At 43.0% G+C, this 17,285-nt stretch overlaps 3 protein-coding genes and 3 non-coding genes across 10 annotated transcripts; 2 read left to right on the plus strand and 4 right to left on the minus strand.

Moving 5' to 3' along the window:
• Window positions 1-1,922, plus strand: pole3 (polymerase (DNA directed), epsilon 3 (p17 subunit)). Its single transcript, XM_048258481.1, has 4 exons — window positions 1-479; window positions 716-801; window positions 921-1,039; window positions 1,313-1,922. Exons 1-4 carry the CDS (start codon window positions 414-416, stop codon window positions 1,492-1,494), a joined length of 453 nt encoding a protein of 150 aa, XP_048114438.1. The 5' UTR covers window positions 1-413; the 3' UTR covers window positions 1,495-1,922.
• Window positions 1,923-2,386: 464 nt separating this feature from the next.
• rpl12 (ribosomal protein L12) lies at window positions 2,387-5,543 on the minus strand. Of its 2 annotated transcripts, none has more exons than XM_048258478.1 (7): window positions 5,386-5,543; window positions 3,966-4,039; window positions 3,569-3,667; window positions 3,391-3,472; window positions 2,949-3,035; window positions 2,521-2,633; window positions 2,387-2,434 (listed from the first exon to the last, which is right to left on the minus strand). In XM_048258478.1, exons 1-7 carry the CDS (start codon window positions 5,420-5,422, stop codon window positions 2,429-2,431), a joined length of 498 nt encoding a protein of 165 aa, XP_048114435.1. In that variant the 5' UTR covers window positions 5,423-5,543; the 3' UTR covers window positions 2,387-2,428. The 2 variants fall into 2 exon arrangements, with proteins under 2 accessions (XP_048114435.1, XP_048114437.1); XM_048258480.1 differs by having other exon boundaries at window positions 5,297-5,424.
• LOC125305308 lies at window positions 2,732-2,856 on the minus strand. The gene has a single exon (XR_007195401.1). It is a non-coding gene; the product is annotated as a small nucleolar RNA SNORA65 (small nucleolar RNA).
• On the minus strand, window positions 3,230-3,354 carry LOC125305307. The gene has a single exon (XR_007195400.1). It is a non-coding gene; the product is annotated as a small nucleolar RNA SNORA65 (small nucleolar RNA).
• Window positions 3,796-3,920, minus strand: LOC125305310. The gene has a single exon (XR_007195402.1). It is a non-coding gene; the product is annotated as a small nucleolar RNA SNORA65 (small nucleolar RNA).
• A 76-nt stretch (window positions 5,544-5,619) lies between the features above and the next one.
• lrsam1 (leucine rich repeat and sterile alpha motif containing 1) lies at window positions 5,620-16,785 on the plus strand. 4 transcript variants are annotated; one of them, XM_048258474.1, is made up of 26 exons: window positions 5,620-5,800; window positions 6,127-6,178; window positions 6,354-6,566; window positions 6,754-6,810; window positions 7,010-7,054; window positions 7,300-7,377; window positions 7,483-7,551; window positions 7,665-7,749; window positions 7,936-8,057; window positions 8,363-8,453; window positions 8,629-8,735; window positions 8,925-8,954; window positions 9,104-9,226; window positions 9,962-10,101; window positions 10,504-10,548; window positions 10,787-10,857; window positions 11,169-11,268; window positions 11,540-11,627; window positions 11,972-12,046; window positions 12,669-12,749; window positions 13,288-13,383; window positions 13,675-13,773; window positions 14,253-14,384; window positions 14,577-14,652; window positions 14,857-15,017; window positions 15,630-16,785. In XM_048258474.1, the coding sequence occupies exons 3-26, from the start codon at window positions 6,495-6,497 to the stop codon at window positions 15,750-15,752; spliced, it is 2,166 nt and encodes a 721-aa protein (XP_048114431.1). In that variant the 5' UTR covers window positions 5,620-5,800; window positions 6,127-6,178; window positions 6,354-6,494; the 3' UTR covers window positions 15,753-16,785. The 4 variants fall into 4 exon arrangements, with proteins under 4 accessions (XP_048114431.1, XP_048114432.1, XP_048114433.1 ...); XM_048258475.1 differs by having other exon boundaries at window positions 6,370-6,566; XM_048258476.1 differs by lacking the exon at window positions 6,127-6,178.
• Window positions 16,786-17,285: the final 500 nt, after the last annotated feature.

Raw genomic sequence — 17,285 nt, forward strand, 5'->3', positions numbered from 1 at the left:
CATGGTTTGTAATGTTCGAGCGCGCTTCTATTCTCAAAGAAAGTTCTCTTCTTCACCGCTGTCTTGAGGTCGGGTAATTTAAAAGCTTGAAAGGAAGGATAATATATTTCTTACATTTGCGTTTAGTGTAAGATTGTGTCAGGAATCTTACAGTATTTTACTACTACTGCAAATGTGAATGTGAAAACGCACAGTTTGTTGTAATCAACTTCTTAACCGGGGTCGTTAGCTAGCCGGGTTAGCTTGCTAGCTAACTGAAGACAAGCTGCTAGTATAACCTAATTCCTCTGTCCTCACAGGATATAATCGTAGGATAGAAGCTAGAGCTCTTAAAATACGAATAACCGAAAGAGTGTTTCATTGCTTATTAAAGTTAGTCAATTTAGAGTTAAATACAGAAGTCTTCTGCAGAGATGGCAGAAAGACCCGAAGATCTTAACCTGCCCAACGCTGTCATCACACGTATCATTAAAGAAGCAGTAAGTTTACTTGTTATCGTCACGATATTTTGCTTCGGAAGTTTTCCCTCATCCGGGTGTTTTACATTATTTTCAATGACTTGATGGTGTATAATAAACAACGTTAGTAGATTCGCTACCGACGGTGAAAGCTATGCGCTTATTTTGCTAACTTGTAGAGTTCTAGCTAATGGTATGGTTGTTGTGGTGACATGGCAGTCTGATAACAGGATTCTGTCAATTTTTGTTTCGTGAAGCTGCCAGATGGCGTAAACGTATCTAAGGAAGCAAGGAGAGCCATCTCCCAGGCGGCCAGTGTTTTTGTGTTGTACGCTACATCATGGTAAGAACAAGTAAAAACAGTTTTTGTGTGTATCTGAAACGGAATACTTCAAAAGGGCAACTGGCTTTGTCAACAGTATCATGTAAAGCGATTCTAATATCCCTATTGTGGTCTGTCAGTGCTAACAACTTTGCGATGAAGGCTAAACGGAAGACCCTGAATGCTGGGGATGTGATGTCCGCTATGGAAGAGATGGAATTTGAGCGGTTCATGCAACCCCTCCGCGAAGCTCTGGAAGGTAATTGGTGTCCTAATGATTTAATCTTTGCTAACACTTCAGATGTTGCAGTAGGCTTATTTCTGATAGATTAGTCTGTAATTCAAAACATAACATTTATCTAGTGATTAATTTCGCAAATGCCTTTATTCAAACATATATATTTCCTCAGTATTGTTGTTACCAGGATTCGATACCCTCATCCATCTTGGTTCTGTTGGCCCACATGAACTCTTATTTATGTTTTAGTTACTTGACTTAACTTGCCTAACCCTGCTTGCATGTGTTTCACAGCTTACAAAAAGGGGCAGAAAGGTAAAAAGGAGGCCTCTGAACAGAAGAAGAAAGACAAAGAGAAAAAGAGTGATGTGGAAGAGAACGACAAGAATAAAGATGAAGAGGAGGAAGAGGAAGAACATATGGATGAGGAGGCGGAGGCAGAGAATGAGGTTGAAGATGAAGAGGTTGAAAACTGAAGACCACCTGCTTCTTCACCACCCAGTGGAAGTGCCCTGGTTTTTGAGGGCCTTGATGTGAACTGTTAGTTGCCTAATGAGCCTGTGGTCTATATGGTGCAGCAAGAGGGTTTTGTTTGTACAATCTGTGCCACAGTGGGATATGTAGTTTAGGAATGCTTTTGAAAGCAATCTGCGAAGTTAAGACAGTACATGTTAAGTTGGTGGCTTAATGTTTGTTTCTACACTTTGTAGAGGATCTACACTTGTGTGTGTATGGTCCCTAAGAAGTACTACATCCAACAGCATAAACACTTCTCAGGGTACCAAATTTGAGGAGCCTTTTGTAGGGCATTGTGTCCAACTGTGGTAGAGGCACATTAAATGCCAACCTTTCTGGTTAAGTTAAAACAATTTGTACTTTTTATATTAAAAGTTGTTTTGTAAAACTGTTTCACTGGATATTTAAGGACGAGTCTGGAAAAATTGACATTTGGATTTTCTATACACGGACCAGACAGAGAAACAAGGATACAATTAGCCACAACACAAAAGGAGCTAGATTATGACTAGGCAGAAGCCTGAAATACATGGGTTAAATTCCCAGCTTTCACTATTGTGCCCTTGAGCAAGGCACTTAACCCCAAATTGCTCAAGGGACAATGTAATCCCTTGTAATATAGTTCACAAGTCACTGTGGACAAGTGTCTGCTATATCAAATGTAAATGTGATTTGGATACACTTGTGACAACTGCCTCCATCTGCCATGGTAATACAAAGGCCTTTTTTTCAAGTGAGGTGAAGTCAGATTTAAATACCCAAACACTGAGTAAAACAAACTGCTCATGTGATCTACAATGACAAAATTGCTTATGGTGTAATTTGTCTGTGAGCAAAAGACCAGGCGGGTAATACATTTTTGTAACAAATTTATTTACTTCTCCACTCGTGATTTTACTCCTGGAAGACAGAAAGGGCAGACATTAGCATCATTGAGCAACACCACAGCATACACAGTATATATAAAATACTAATTGAACACTTACAGAGGCGATTTCAACTTTTCCGGCATTAATGTCATCAATGACATCATGGGGATGGCGGCCATCGATGGTGCAACCAACAGACTGAGCTGTTCCCAGGATCTCTTTGACGGTTCCTGACAACCACAAAAAAAAGTATAATTTTCTACTACACTTATTAGCTAAAACATTAATAGGTTACAAATAACCCTTTCAACATGGTTCATGCAGTTTTTTTTGTTCCAGATCTTTCGGCACAGAGTTAGCCATTTGTTTGGGTAGCACTGCTTCCTAGAGCTGGGTCTCTATTAGCCTCCACTGGACTAAGCTCAGTCATAGCAAGACAGGCACAGTGGCGGGAGGCTGAGAACATTTCTGCTTCATACTGCAACAAAATACATTACGGCAGGGTGCAGTGCCCAAAATGAAATGCACATGAAATGGAAACTCACCAGACAACTCTCTGGCAATGGAGCGGTGCCTCATGACACGGGCAATGTTGACAATCTCTTCAAGGGCCACGCTGCCACTGTGCTTGACTGAAATGAGTAAGGAGGATCACAATTTAAGATCAGACAAAAAAAGGTATGTATATATTAAAAGTTTATCTGAATAACTTTTCAAACTTCAAGGCTATAGCCTACTTGGCAACATTTCAGTCCGTTAAAATTAATTCATGTGTAAATATTCACAATAAAAAAGTCTGGACAGACTGAATGGGACTAGCATCATCATTTGTTCCAGATCTTTCGGCACAGAGTTAACCATTTGATTGGGTAGCACTGCTTCCTAGAGCTGGGTCTCTATTAGCCTCCACTGGACTAAGCTCAGTCATAGTAAGACAGGCACAGTGGCGGGAGGCTGCCCACTCCCAGAAACGATAGGATGACTTACCATTCTTCACCTTCTTTCTGTCACGAGGAGGCTCTTTCAGAGCCTTGATGATGAGAGCAGAGGCGGAGGGCACGACTTCAATCTGCAGAAACAGAAAAATTGGGAATTTACACCAAGGCTAGTATTGTCATTAGGATAATCCTTCACTGTGGAAGTGTGAATACCACTGAATACTTACAGCTGCCTGTCTGTTCTGGATAGTCAGCTTCACGGTGATTCTCAGACCCTTCCAGTCGCCTGTGGCCTTGGCAATGTCGTCACCAACCTTCTTGGGAGACTGTAGGCAAACAACAAATTAGTCTCCCATTTCAAATAAATCACTCTCCACCCATTAACTGTTACAAGGATACCATTATGGCAATTTTCCAGACAGCAACACTGAAACTACAGCTAAACATGAATCTGTCTTGTTCCAGATCTTTCGGCACAGAGTTAGCCATTTGATTGGGTAGCACTGCTTCCTAGAGCTGGGTCTCTATTAGCCTCCACTGGACTAAGCTCAGTCATAGCAAGACAGGCACAGTGGCGGGAGGCTGAGAATAGACATGCAAGTTTTGGTTAAAACTGCTACTTACCAGACCCAGAGGACCAATCTTGGGAGCCAAAGAGGAGGTTGCACCAACTTCTCCTCCTGTGCACCTCATGTATACTGCAAGACAATGGAGAACATTACTTTAATTATTTTACAATAACCAAGTCATTATACATATCACACACAAAACATGCAACACATTTATTGGAAGATTAATTATGGGTGTATGGAAACATTATTTTCCAGAATATCTAAGTGATGGGTTAAATAATATAACCTAAAGACACCTTTTCTACAAGGCACCCTTGTGTCATTTACAACACTTCAAGAAATCTCCAGCAGTGGCACAAAACAATTCTGAAAGACTGAGAATACAGTCCGTCTCCACACTCCATGATAGAAGTTTCTAACTACACAAGTGTTGCATACATAGCTGTGAAAAAGTACAGAATGCTGAAGGCTAGTTTCAAACAGTTGTTGTTCTTCTGCCAACTACCACTCCCTGCAAGTTCAGACTTTATTGCATTAATCAGTCCCTAAGATGAACAATGAAGAGCCAAAACGAGCAGGTACGTTGGAAGATCTGGTTGGTACTTGAATGATTGGTACAATGATTCCAGCGTCAGAGCACACATATCTACACTACCAAGATCTGCCATTCCCACCCCTCGCATTTTTATGTTGGTAAACTGACATCCATCTTATAGGTAAGTGCACTCAAGGCTGCATCAAGTGGAATCCTTGATACATACGATTTAGGTTACACCTCCAGTTCGTTACAATCAAGCTAGTAAATGTGTATCTGGCAACATGACCGCATCCAACCAGTACACAGCAACAAAACCTAAGCTCAGTCCCTATGTAAATGCACGATTTTATATTACTCTAGAAGAGCAAGTGGTGTTTATCATGCGCTAGTCGCTCAACCACAAAATCTAAGTTTTTGACGTAAACGCAATTACGCTACAACTGCGCAGGCGCCAATTTACCGTGGTGATACTGTTAGCCATTGAAGCTATGCACGTGGACACCACTGCAAACACGTATTCATTGATTCCTGACACTATAGTAACTTAACCATGCAACATCCACAAAATATACCTTCGAAGATAGCTCGGTGACCTGAATCGTTGAAGTTGATCAAGCTAACGTTAACATCTGCACGCGTTTTCCGTTCCGCATGGCAACATCGGACACAGCGGTAGCTGCTATAAGTTACCAAATCCCTTCCGTTTGACACACCTGACTCCTCGATCACCTTTCTGTTTTATAAAACTTACCTTGATTCCTTAAATCACTTTTAAAAAATACCACATACCACAAAATGCACACTACATGCGGAGGTTTCAGTAACGTTAACCCTGCTAACGTTACCTAAGTTAGCCAAATAGGCCTCAAAGCCTGCCCTCATGAGACGCCCAGTCGCTGACTTTCCAATGTGGTAGACACTTCAGTAAACGTACCAACTTTAACCTCATTGGGATCGAACTTGGGAGGCATGATGTAGCTTAAGATGAGCTCAGTTCTGCTTGAAAAGGTGAGGGTGTCGGATGAACCCGGATTCGGGACGACCGATTACTGTTGCACCTTCACCGCAAAGTGAAAAAGAAGAGACCGTTTCCAAGTATCGTGGTCTTTTATACAGTTGGTGATAACGCGAGATCTTAACATGTCACGTTTTAACTTACTTCCGTCTAAACGTCACTAGGAAGGAACATTCTCTAAAAATAAATAATGAAACACAGATGACTACGATTTCGTCAATATATCTATGTAGATATAAGAATACCGAATACTTAACTTGTCGACACATTGAAGATCTACAGTAACTTTACCACACTTTACCACGTCTAAACCGAAATTTCACAGCTACAAAAGGTAAGAAACTGGTAACGTTATCTAAGCGTTGGACCAAAGATCCTTAACCCTCTGGTTGTACACAAACAAACCAGGTGGTCATTCCTTCTTCTAGCCTGATGTGTAAGTAACGTTACATTTGTTAACAGTTAACCGAACGCAATTTCATGACAGGAGCGATATTTAGTCAAATGTCTATAAAGTATTTTAACATAATTTTCTATCGCTTTTCCACCAGTCTTACCGTTACGTTAGGTTAATTGTGGCATATTCTGATTCACCTTTCCAGTAAACAGCTAGCCATTAAACTACATTCAGCCTGATGGTGTTATTTTCATGTTTGACAGCCTCTTGTGGATACATTGACTACATTGACTGGATACATTGACTTACTAAAAAGTAAGTTAACTGGCATGACAATATTTAGACATAGCTAGATATACTGAAGGACATAAGGTTATGAAAACAAAATTGGAACTGCATGGACCTGTATCATTTTGGTCAAACCAGTCTGTCTAGTGTGTCTACAATCCAGATTACCCCCTTTTAATTAATCCTAATTTTCTCTAACCAGATACTTTGATTGGCAGACTGACTTGGAATTGGCAGAAGGTGTGTGATTGTTCTATGGTGCGGACTCACAGATAGTGCCAAGGCCACCTCACAACCACCCTCAAGGCCGGCAGGACAGTCAGGTGGCACTACTGTCTGAACCATGCCACTTTTCTTTAGGAAGAGGAAGCCAAGTGAAGATGCCAAGAGGCGCCTGGAGTATCAGCTGTGCTTGGTGAGTTTGTCTTGTAGGTTTTTTGTGTGTGTGTGTGTTAGTTAGTCCATATCTGCACTGTTATAGCAGTGTTTGTATGTGTCACTGATGTATAATGTGGAGAAGTCATACAGTAACCACAGAAGACCGCAGGGCGAATGTTGTTGCTGACATGATTTGTAAATCATTAAATCCCCCTTCTCTCCAGTCTAAAGAGGCAGGAGCTGATGATGTCCTGGACATTTCATCCTGTGAGCTGAGTGAGGTAAATGAAACAAATTCCCAAATCTTCTACATCCTCAATTTTAAACAAATTGCTTGATTACACCAGAAATATGACTATCATTGTAAATCATCATTATTATTGCAATAAACATTGTAAATCATTATAATCCCGGAGACACTCTGTTTGTGAACCTGGAGTTTTACCGCTGTGTTGAATCTGTGGGAATTTGCCTTCTCAGGTTCCCTCCTGTGCTCTCTCTATCTGTAAAGTGCTGCAGAAGAAGGTAAACCTGGAGACAGATGGAAGGAGCATGTCTTACTAAAAACAAATGGTCCAGATGTTATTTGAGTGGATGTATAGTATAAATTATTTAATGTGAATAATATATGTGACAATATTCATCATACCATCATGCAATCTTCATCATACCCCCTATGTCATGATAGTAATGATATGGTAGTGATATTGTTATTACATTTTATCTCTATGTATGTACCAAATGAAATGCCTTCCTGATTCTCTTGGCAGGCCCTCATACTCAGTGACAATGAGCTGAAGTCTTTCATCCCAAAAGGCTGTTCAGTCATCTCCCTCTTAACACTGAGGGTAAGAGATACAGTGCTGTCTGTACAAAGCGATAATCAAATGATCCTCATTGTACTCTCCCATTGGACACACTCATCCTCTCATATGCACTCTTCTGCGTTTCAGGTTTTAGATATTCACAATAACAAGCTGGCCTCTCTCCCTGATGACATTGGCCTGTTGACATCACTCCAGGCAAGTTCTCCATTTCAACACAAGTTTATGTATCATTTCGGAAAGAACAAATGAAATATATGGTACACTGAGCTGTCCACTGAATGGATCTGTGTATTTGTGTGTTTCTATAGGTGCTGAATGTAGAGAAGAATATTCTTAAAGGACTACCAAAATCCATTGGAGATCTTTGCAGTTTAAAAACTCTCAATCTGAAAGGTAAATGTTTGGATGACATAACAGTGTAGTTTCTACACAATCTTATGAAAATGTTTAAGAACCTCTGTGTGAACAGTGTGTGTGAGTGCAGTAAGCCACGTTAAGTTAAATGGAGATATGTCTGAGATTTTATGTTGAGTGTAAAGTAGATGAGGGTAATCTACTCCATGCTCTACCTCTCTGTAGGGAACTGTCTGCCTGAGCTGCCTGCTGTGGTGGGGCACATGAGGAGCCTGAGAACTCTGGACCTAAGTGAGAATAATATCAGGGAGCTGCCCCAGTACTTGGCCCATGCTCGCTGCTTGGAGGTGTGTGTGTGTGTGTTAAAATGATGTTTGTCATTGATGTTGTTCTGCAGGTCATCCTAAAGCAGTGGGTTCTGCAGTTAACAAAGCTGTATGAAAAACTAACATAGATTTCACAGATTGATACTCACAGGCACAGTCACATTTAGTACACTAATCAGATGGCCTGCTCTCACAGTGCTGATGTGGGACTGCTAGTATATGATGTTATGTATATATGTAAATAAGTGCGGTTTGAGGTTTTGGCTTGGATTAGCATTTCATGTATGTGTCTATTTATGTGTGTGTGTTTTTGCCCCTCGCGGTAGTGCTTGATGCTGGACACGTCTCTGATGACCTACCCTCATTCCTCTGTGTGTGCTGCTGGCACTGAGGCCATCCAGAGGTTCCTGTGTGCTGGTGGGTACCATGACTAGCGCAGTCCACTGAAAACATCATGTGATCATATTGATGTGGCTCTTACCATTTACACTGAGCCACTCGGCTGTTCAGCACGGTGTTTGCGGTGCTCTGTTGTGTGCCGTGTGTTTATTGTTTGGTTTATGTTGTTGTTGTGGTTTTTGTGATCTCGCAGAGCTGGGCCTGGAGTACTGTCCACCCTCAGAGTGCCAGAATGCCCCAGAGCCAGATAGGACAGCCATGGAGACTAACTGTGTCGATGAGACTGACTTGGTCTGGCAGGTATGGAGTAGGCCTGTGAACTCAGCACATTGTGTGTGTGTGTGTGTGTGTGTGTGTGTGTGTGTGTGTGTGAGAGAGAAAGAGAGAGAGAGAGAGAGAGAGAGAGAGAGAGAGACCGTACTTGCCATCTGGTGCCCACATTTATTTTCAATATTTTGAGATTTTTTTCTTCTTTTCTTTCATCTGCAGGATAATTTCATGGGGTATGAGAAGAGAAAGGTAACACCTCTGTCTTTACATCATAATATGGCATTGTTATCAGTTGGGTATTATCTGTGCACACTGCAGGTAGTACATGTGCATTTGTGTGTGTGTGTGTGTGTGTGTGTGTGTGTGTGTGTGTGTGTGTGTGTGTGTGTGTCTCCTAGGAGCAGAAGCAGCAGGAGAAGCTGCTGTTTGAGCAGGAGCTGGAGGCGAAGCAGAGGGAACAGGCCCATCTCATCCACATCAAGAACTCCAACAAGGACAATGTCCTAATGTGTGTCAGAGAGGTGACCTTGAACACAGACTTTACCACAGCAGCCTGATCACACACACGCTTCAGCCAGAGGCAGCAGGAGAGCGATCTGCTGGTCCTAGTGGTACCAAAGATTGTTAAGGCGGAGCAAGATATTTCATCAGGAGCCACTTCCGGGAACCCGGATCGCACGAGGGGGGGCGGTCAAAATCCCCCTTTATGCAGAGCAGAGGCAGCGACTGCTCCATTGAAGTCTATGGGCATAGCTCAGAATTTCACCACATATGCTAAGGTCTTGGTTCTATAGAGTTAGGAATGTGAATTTCGGGCACATTTTCATGATCCTCAAACCCTTCTGAACATTTCAGGTACATTTTTTTTTTTTTTGAGCAATCCAGTCTGGAGAAAATCAACCTTATATCAGGTGTCGCCGGTTATTTCTGCAGCTGCTGTTGGCGGTTGCAACTTACGCCATCAATACGCCATCGACCGCCTCTTTATGCAGACAGGATTCGATCCCCATTTCGCGCCCATAGACATGAACTACGACGAAGTATCTTGCTCCGCCTTAACAATCTTTGGTGGCACTATTTTGTAATATTCAGCAACGCTCAAGCAGAAATTCATATGAATCTCTCTCTCTCTCTCTCTCTCTCTTTCTCACTTTCTCTCTCCCTCTCGCTCTCTCCCTCCTTCTCCCTCTCTCTCTCTCTCTCTCTCTCCCTCTCTCTTTCTCTCTATCTCTCGGCCCTGTGATTTCCTCCATCAGGAGCAGGAGCGTGTGGACAGGGGTCTGTCCCAACAGCAGCAGGCTCTGGAGGTGGAGAGACATCGCATTCTGCAGAGGGTGCGCGACACCGAGAGAAACGTCATGGGCCGCATCACCAGCTTGCTGCTGGACAACTCCCGGTGAGGAGGGGAGGGCTGAGGGGTGTAGAGGTGGTGGAGGTTGGGATCCAGGGGTCATGAGGCTTTCAAAATGGCTGCCGTTTGACCAAGTCAGCATACCACTATACTGGCATTAATTTAAATGAGCACTGCATGCCTTAAAAAAATGTTGGTCTTAGAGTTTGGTGGATCAGTGATCTGATTGAATGTCCATGTGCTAGTATGTGTTTGTTAGCGAGCGAGTTTGTTAGGGTTAGCGAGTCCTGTTATGTTGAAAGAAAATTAATTGATTAATATTCATTAGAATTCATCATATCAATATAATCATTATAATTCATAACAATTCATTATAAATACCGGTAACTAGATAATAATACATATAACACATTAATATCATTATTATTAATGTATCTTACCCCACAGCCAACTGAAGACAGCTGAGATACTACAAGCCATGGAGGAGGACAGGTGTGTATGAAAGCAATTCTATGATGTTAAGCAGCTTATCATGATGAATGACGTTGTGGTCAGTCACATAATTCTAACATAGAGAACTTACACCATCAACATGTACGTTTTCCTCTGTGAAAGTTGTTGTTTTTATGCAGCATGCCAGTGTATGGTGTTTTATGTTGGTTTTACTAAACTAGTATTAGTCTTAAACATAAACAGGCCATGTGATGGTTAACCACACTTCCCCACACAGGATGCGTGTGGATCATCTCACTGCTGTGACTCAAGATGAGGCTGACTCGCTGCGGAAGAAAGAGGTAGCAGGTAGGTGTGATCTGATGCCATGACAGCTCATCACCTGTGGGCAGAGAGCATTCACACAACCACACACAGGACCATACAGAGCTCAGCCACAGCACCTTGGTGGTCATTTCCCTTGACCTGTTGACCCACCAGTAGTGCTACCAATCATTTGAGTGCCTTAGTCATAATTAGTCACAAATTGATGCCATTCTTTAAAGAACACTCCCTAACACTTGCTGTATCTCTCTCTGCCCCCCCCCCTCTGTGTGTGTGTGTGTGTGTCTCTGTGTGTGTGTGTGTGTGTGTCTCTGTGTGTGTGTGCGTGTGTGTAGCGGCCATGCAGAAGATGCTGTCTGAGAGTTTCTCCATGCGTCTGCTGCAGGAGGCCAATGAGGGCCGGAGACAGAGCCTGGTGACTGCGGCCTACCGGAGGTTAGACAGCACACAGCCCTCTTTGGCAGCACAGAAAACAACAGCTTACTGTTTTATATAATATGTAACAACTCTCCTCACCCATTACTAAACCTGCTAAATGTACTATGCAGCTCTTTACTGGATTCATTTGTATAGATACATGCATAGATAACTGACTCTAAATTGTATAGAAACGGACGTTCTATTTAAGTCCTGCAATTTCCCTGCTGTAGTGACCGCTGTAATGACCCCTTTCTGTGTCTCCACTCTCCACCGTGGCCATCTGAAGTATAGAGAATCAGGACAGGAAGCTGGAGCAGGTCTTATTGCTGCAGCAGCTGGAGAAATCTAAAGCCGTTGCTGAAATCCTGCAGGAGGTAGAACATACATACTGTACATTCACACACACACACACACACACACACACACACACACACACACACAGGAGGTATAACATACATTCAAACACACACACACAGATACACACACTGCAGGAGGTATAACATACATTCAAACACACACACACAGATAGGTATAACATACATTCAAACACACACACACAGATACACACACACACACACACACACACAGACACACACAGCTAGAGGAGTTAAGGATATGTCATGAGATGAGTTTGACTTGACATGCAGCAAAACAACTGTAAATGTATAATATATGATACATGAGAATTGCTGCCCTGTGGGTTGGTGTCTCTCTACAGGAGGAGATGCAGAAGGCTGCCTTTGAGGCCCTGCAGCTGCAGAAGGATAGTGTCCACGGTTATATTCGTAATCAGGTAAACTCCGTCGGCTCATGCCTGTGCTTAGTTGCTCCTCCTCAGTGTGTGCAGCCAGAGGGTGTCTGTTGGGACTGGCTCATATATGGCCCACGCAGTAAATCTGCATGTTGTTAAGTGGAGCCTGTGCTCGTTTCACTACCTGTGGTCATACTTTAGGCTTTAAAAGTTGTGTTGATAAAATATTTGGCCACATACTGACCACTAATCTTTTCTAGTCACTATATTTGTATTATATATATATATATATATACAATTGCATAATCTTTATGTAATCTTTATACACCATCATGTTAGCTGCTGTCTGACTTAATCCCCTTGCTGTTTATTCAGTATCAATGACATTTATTTTGTCATTAAAAAAAAAGAAGAAAATTAACAAGTCACTTCACGAGTCATTGCTCAGTAGCGTTTTAAGTTACTTTACCACACTAATCCAAGGCAATCAGTCAGTCAACCGGTCAATCAGTCAGTAGTTTGCTGCTGCTGCTGCTGCTGCTGTCCAGCCCACGTAACTCATCCTGATCAGACCCCATTGTGCTTCTACCTTTTTATTCTTCTTACCCCTCTTCTGAATTGAGTTGCCCCCTCATCAAGCTGCCCTATGCTCTCATGTCTCTAGATTAAGCTAATAGAAGCAGAGTTAATGCAGCTGACACATCTGGAGGTAAAGAGGAGGGATCTGGATGCTGAGAACCTGCAGGTATGTGATAGGGGCCTTCTGTCTGGCTGTCTGTGTGAGGGTGAAGGTTTGAGGTCAAGGTCAAGACTTTGGCCAATAGATTGTACTCTGTGTTCCTGCATGCATGAACCAGTGTGATTGGAACTAATAATAGGGAGTATTTGCAGTTGAATATCACATGAGCAGTCATACTAAATGGAAGTTGTAACTATGAATTAGAATTGTTAAATCAGAACAGATCAGTTGTCATCACCACCCCTTATCTTGAGACATCCATGTTTTGCTTAGCATGAAACCGATTCCTTTTTTTTTTTTGCCACTTCATGTGTTTCATTGTGATCCATTACTAAATGTGGAGCCCATGCCAGACCATGCCAATCCATTGGTGCCCAAAGCTGAGATGCTAGCCTGTTGGTCTGGATATGCACAGTGAAGTCTGCACTTATGTGAACTGACTGTAAATGATTTTGAAATGTGTGTGTGTGTGTGTGTGTGTGTGTGTGTGTGTGTGTGTGTGTGTGTGTGTGTGTGTGTGTGTGTGTGTGTGTGTGTGTGTTAGTTTGTGATGTCGGATCAGCGCACAGCCCTGTCGGACATGCTGCAGATGCTTCTGAAGCAGAAGGACCAGAGAGAGAAGGAGCTGCGGCACAATCTGGTGAGACTATCACCCCGACGTTTGCCCCCTGGATTACACATATTTATTTAAATGATATTTACCTTCCCTTTACAAGGTAGAATACACTGTACAGGCCTAGATAGAACATAACCTTGGCCCTTGAGTCTTTCAAGATGACCAGCCAACCTATAGTCACAGGAACACAAAAATCATGTTTTGGCCAATGTTTTGAGGAAACATTGACAAGGTCACATTGCCAGACAGTTGCACAATTGCATACAATATATTTAAATCGTAAATATATTCATAAATTGTTTGTGTTCTGTGCAGATTGAGCTGGAACGGAAGAGTGATTCCAATCTGCAGAACTACTGGATGATCCAGTACCAGAGACTCCTGGACTCGAAGCCTCTCTCACTGGCCATGCAGGTCAGTCCTCTCTTACTGGCCATGCAGGTCAGTCCTCTCTTACTGGCCATGCAGGTCAGTCCTCTCTCACTGGCCATACAGGTCAGTGCAAGGGCTAATGTCATTACCCTAATCATTGAGCTTGGAAGTGGAAGTCTGGTTTTGAAGAATACTTCACATGAAACTTAAACTTATTATCGATATATATATATATTTTTTTTTGGTTAAGTATCACATTTATTTGTGGATGTAAATAGATTTTCCATTTCTGTTAAACCCTTGATAGTAAGTGCTACTGTAATGACATTAAGAGCTTTGTGCTCATGAGGTGTATTGATTGCTGTGCTCTCTGTGTGTGTGCGTGTGTGTGTGTGTGTGTGCGTGTGTGTGTGTGTGTGTGTGCGTGTGTGTGCGTGTGTGTGTGTGTGTGTGTTTATGTGTGCGTGTGTGTGCGTGTATGCATATGTATGCTTGTGTGTGCGTGCGTGACTGCGTGACAGGAGGCTGGCGTGGAGCGGGATCTGGTGGATCTGCTGTCCAAGCTCTCTGCTGAGCACTACCTGCCCATCCTGGCTCACCACCGCGTCACGTCCAAGGCTCTCAATCACATGACCACCAGTGACCTCAGCAAAGTACGCTGCTTTCAGTTCCTCTGGGTGTGTCTGTAGGCAGAGAGGGAGGGAGGAGTAGAGAGAGGGAATTGTGCCAGTGTGCTACTTCCATTACATGAGGGATTTATTCCTTTTCTTATCGCTGATCATAACAGAGCAATCAGAAGCTTTGCACTGTATATTTAAAACAGAAATGCTTGTGTGTCTGTACAGATTGGTGTGAATGAGGTGGGCATACAAAAGGCTCTACTAAACTGGGCAAAGACACACATCCCCATGCCAACAAAGGGTGAGTATGTGCACAAATATTTACATATTGACACACAATATCCTATAATCACTGATTTCAATTTGAGGTGCATTAAGCAGGGCTATATAGCCAGGACATTTAGATAGATAGATAGAGACTTTATTGATCCCCAGGAGAACCATCATTCATACACAAACGTCATCGTCATCATCAGTGAGTAATGATTCTCTGTTGTCCCATCAGTGGCCCTTGCGGCCGAGGCGGAGCCTGAGGCAGAGGAGGTAGCTGGCCCGTCCCAGCCCAGCGCCTCCTCTCCAGAGGCCACCCCTCCCCTGACCCCCTCGGCCCCCACCCCCACGGATAGCCCCAGCAGCTCGGAGTGTGTGGTGTGCATGGAGCATGGGGTAAGTGCTTTCGCAGGGCTCAGGTCAGAGGATGATGTAGTTGTACAATAAAATGGAGTTTGAGGACACCCAGCAAAACCCTGCTTTCTATCAGGCATTTCTGAGTAGAATGGTACTTGCATACAGTATGTATTGATGCTGTTTAACTCCTTCGTTAATTATCCGAGGACATATTAGTAGATGTAGGAGAGTGGCACAGGGTACAACATGCAGTTCTCTGTTCACATGTTGGGCATGCTGCATGCTATTGTTTTGTAATGCTAGTCTATAAGTGGGGGAAAGCAGTAGTAGATCACAGTTCAGTGGGGGTGTTCATAAAAGGCCCAGACCCAGAGTAACCCTCTCTTCTCTCACCCACTTCTCTACTCCTCTCCTCTCTCACCCACTTCTCTCCTCCTCTCACCCACTTCTCTCCTCCTCTCCTCTCTCACCTACTTCTCTCCTCCTCTTCTCTCATCTTCTCCTCCTCTCACCCACCTCTCCTCCTCTCCTCTTCTCCTCTCTCACCCATTCCTCTCTTCTTCTCCTCTCTCACCCACTCCTCTCCTCCTCTTCTCCTCTCACCCACTCCTCTCCCCTTCTCTTCTCCTCTCCTCTTCTTCTCGTCCCCAGTCGCAGGTGATCTTTCTGCCCTGTGGGCACGTGTGCTGCTGCTACGAGTGCAACGAGGCCCTGCAGTTGTGCCCGCTGTGCCGCGCTGCCATCGAGCAGCGTGTGCGCCTCTACCACGCCTGACGAGGCCGAGTCCGTCCGTCATGTCTGTTCAAATCACCAACGCACCAGTTCTGATGCAGTGTACTCACGCTGTCTTTCTGCATGCACTTTCCACCATATTAGACTGCAATATTTCCCACTAAGACATCATCATCATCGCGATGTTCATCATCTCTGCCCTCTGCCAAAGAGAAGCTCTTTATCATCGGCCAAAGCCATATGGAATCAGTCCAGACCATGAGATACTTCAGGGGCTCTATAAAGTGGGTCTGAGTTTTGAACTAAGTGCTAAGTCTAACTAAGTTTTGAACTAAGTCCTGTGGTCTAGTGTTGTCAAGAGAAAGAGATGCGTTTATAAGGCAGAGAATGCTAAAGGAAATGGTACATCAGAGGGAAGTATTTATTTTCAGTTTGCATGACAGTCAGTACTGTTCATTTGTATGCATTTTAATGTGGGAAAGTCTAAAATGTGAAGCCATTTGGAATTATGTTTTTGTGTTTGTTTTTTATGTCTATCTCTCACAAACTTAGTTATATCAATAAGAGTTCTGTTGTTATTCAGTAGACAGATGAATTCAAGTATGTTAAAGGTCTTATCTCAACATGCCCATCTGTAAGTGCCCTAAACTGGATGGTATAAATCTGTTTTACACTGACAGTGAATGCTTTCTTTCAACACCGGATCTCCGCACGTGTGCCTTTTCCTGTTTGTGGCATCTATACGTCACAACAATCATGAGTAGTACTCTATAGTCCTCTCTCTTCCACTACTGGCATAAATGGCAGTCAGACTAAAGGTGCTTTGAGGACAGCCAGACCTTCAATGCTGTCCACATCACAATCACCTTATAATTACTCCACTTCCCACACATTTAACCCCACACCCTCCCTCCATATGAAAGGCATCATTCTAATTTTCACCCTTTACAGTCTCATGCGACTTAAGTGCTCTTACTATTGATACTAACAGTGCATGCTTTCCATTACATTACTGTACATAGACTGTATGCTGAATACATATTATACTCAATAAATTATTTATCCCTAAAATCACGCCACTTGTTACTGAAGTTGTAAACTGTGTGTTGTAGATGCCAGTATGCTTCAAGAGAAGAGTGCCTGACTTGCGCTTTACAGCTTGTGTTGCTGTAACACGAGACATTTCTACCAAAACTAAACAATGAAACCCAAAATACAATGATTTCTAGGCTCATATCTACTCCTTTTATCTTTTGTACCCATTCTATTTTTCACAAGTAATTCAAAATAATTTTGAATTAGCATCCGCATATCTGATCATCCGTGGAAACTGATGTTTTTGTGTGTGTAATATGTGATAGAGGAGCTGCTAATGTAAAGATCTGCCTTGGTAATCTCGGTTAGCATATCCATTGTGTGTCGGTGGGTAAAGCTTCATTAGTGTGTTATTAGTTTGCTGTGAAACCTATGCCTATAAAAACCTATAAATGTACTCAGATGTATGCCTGCCTCCTGTCTATACACTTGTGCTCTGTGGGGCATAATTCAGGAAACATCTTCCACTGTGGTCCTGAA

Source organism: Alosa alosa, chromosome 12 (assembly GCF_017589495.1).
Source record: "Alosa alosa isolate M-15738 ecotype Scorff River chromosome 12, AALO_Geno_1.1, whole genome shotgun sequence".
In the NCBI taxonomy this organism is placed as follows: domain Eukaryota; kingdom Metazoa; phylum Chordata; class Actinopteri; order Clupeiformes; family Clupeidae; genus Alosa; species Alosa alosa.

Bases quoted from the DNA above. Each gene is read 5' to 3' on its own strand.
- pole3 (XM_048258481.1), top strand. From the start codon at position 414: ATGGCAGAAAGACCCGAAGATCTTAACCTGCCCAACGCTGTCATCACA. The intron at 480-715 runs GTAAGTTTACTT...TGTTTCGTGAAG, and splicing joins CACGTATCATTAAAGAAGCA to CTGCCAGATGGCGTAAACGT. The intron at 802-920 runs GTAAGAACAAGT...GTGGTCTGTCAG, and splicing joins GTGTTGTACGCTACATCATG to TGCTAACAACTTTGCGATGA.
- lrsam1 (XM_048258474.1), top strand. From the start codon at position 6,495: ATGCCACTTTTCTTTAGGAAGAGGAAGCCAAGTGAAGATGCCAAGAGG. The intron at 6,811-7,009 runs GTAAATGAAACA...TTGCCTTCTCAG, and splicing joins CATCCTGTGAGCTGAGTGAG to GTTCCCTCCTGTGCTCTCTC. The intron at 11,269-11,539 runs GTTAGACAGCAC...GGCCATCTGAAG, and splicing joins GTGACTGCGGCCTACCGGAG to TATAGAGAATCAGGACAGGA.
- rpl12 (XM_048258478.1), bottom strand. From the start codon at position 5,422: ATGCCTCCCAAGTTCGATCCCAATGAGGTTAAAGTTG. The intron at 3,473-3,568 runs GTAAGTATTCAG...CTGTTTCTGCAG, and splicing joins TCCAGAACAGACAGGCAGCT to ATTGAAGTCGTGCCCTCCGC. The intron at 2,634-2,948 runs GTGAGTTTCCAT...TGTGGTTGTCAG, and splicing joins CATTGCCAGAGAGTTGTCTG to GAACCGTCAAAGAGATCCTG.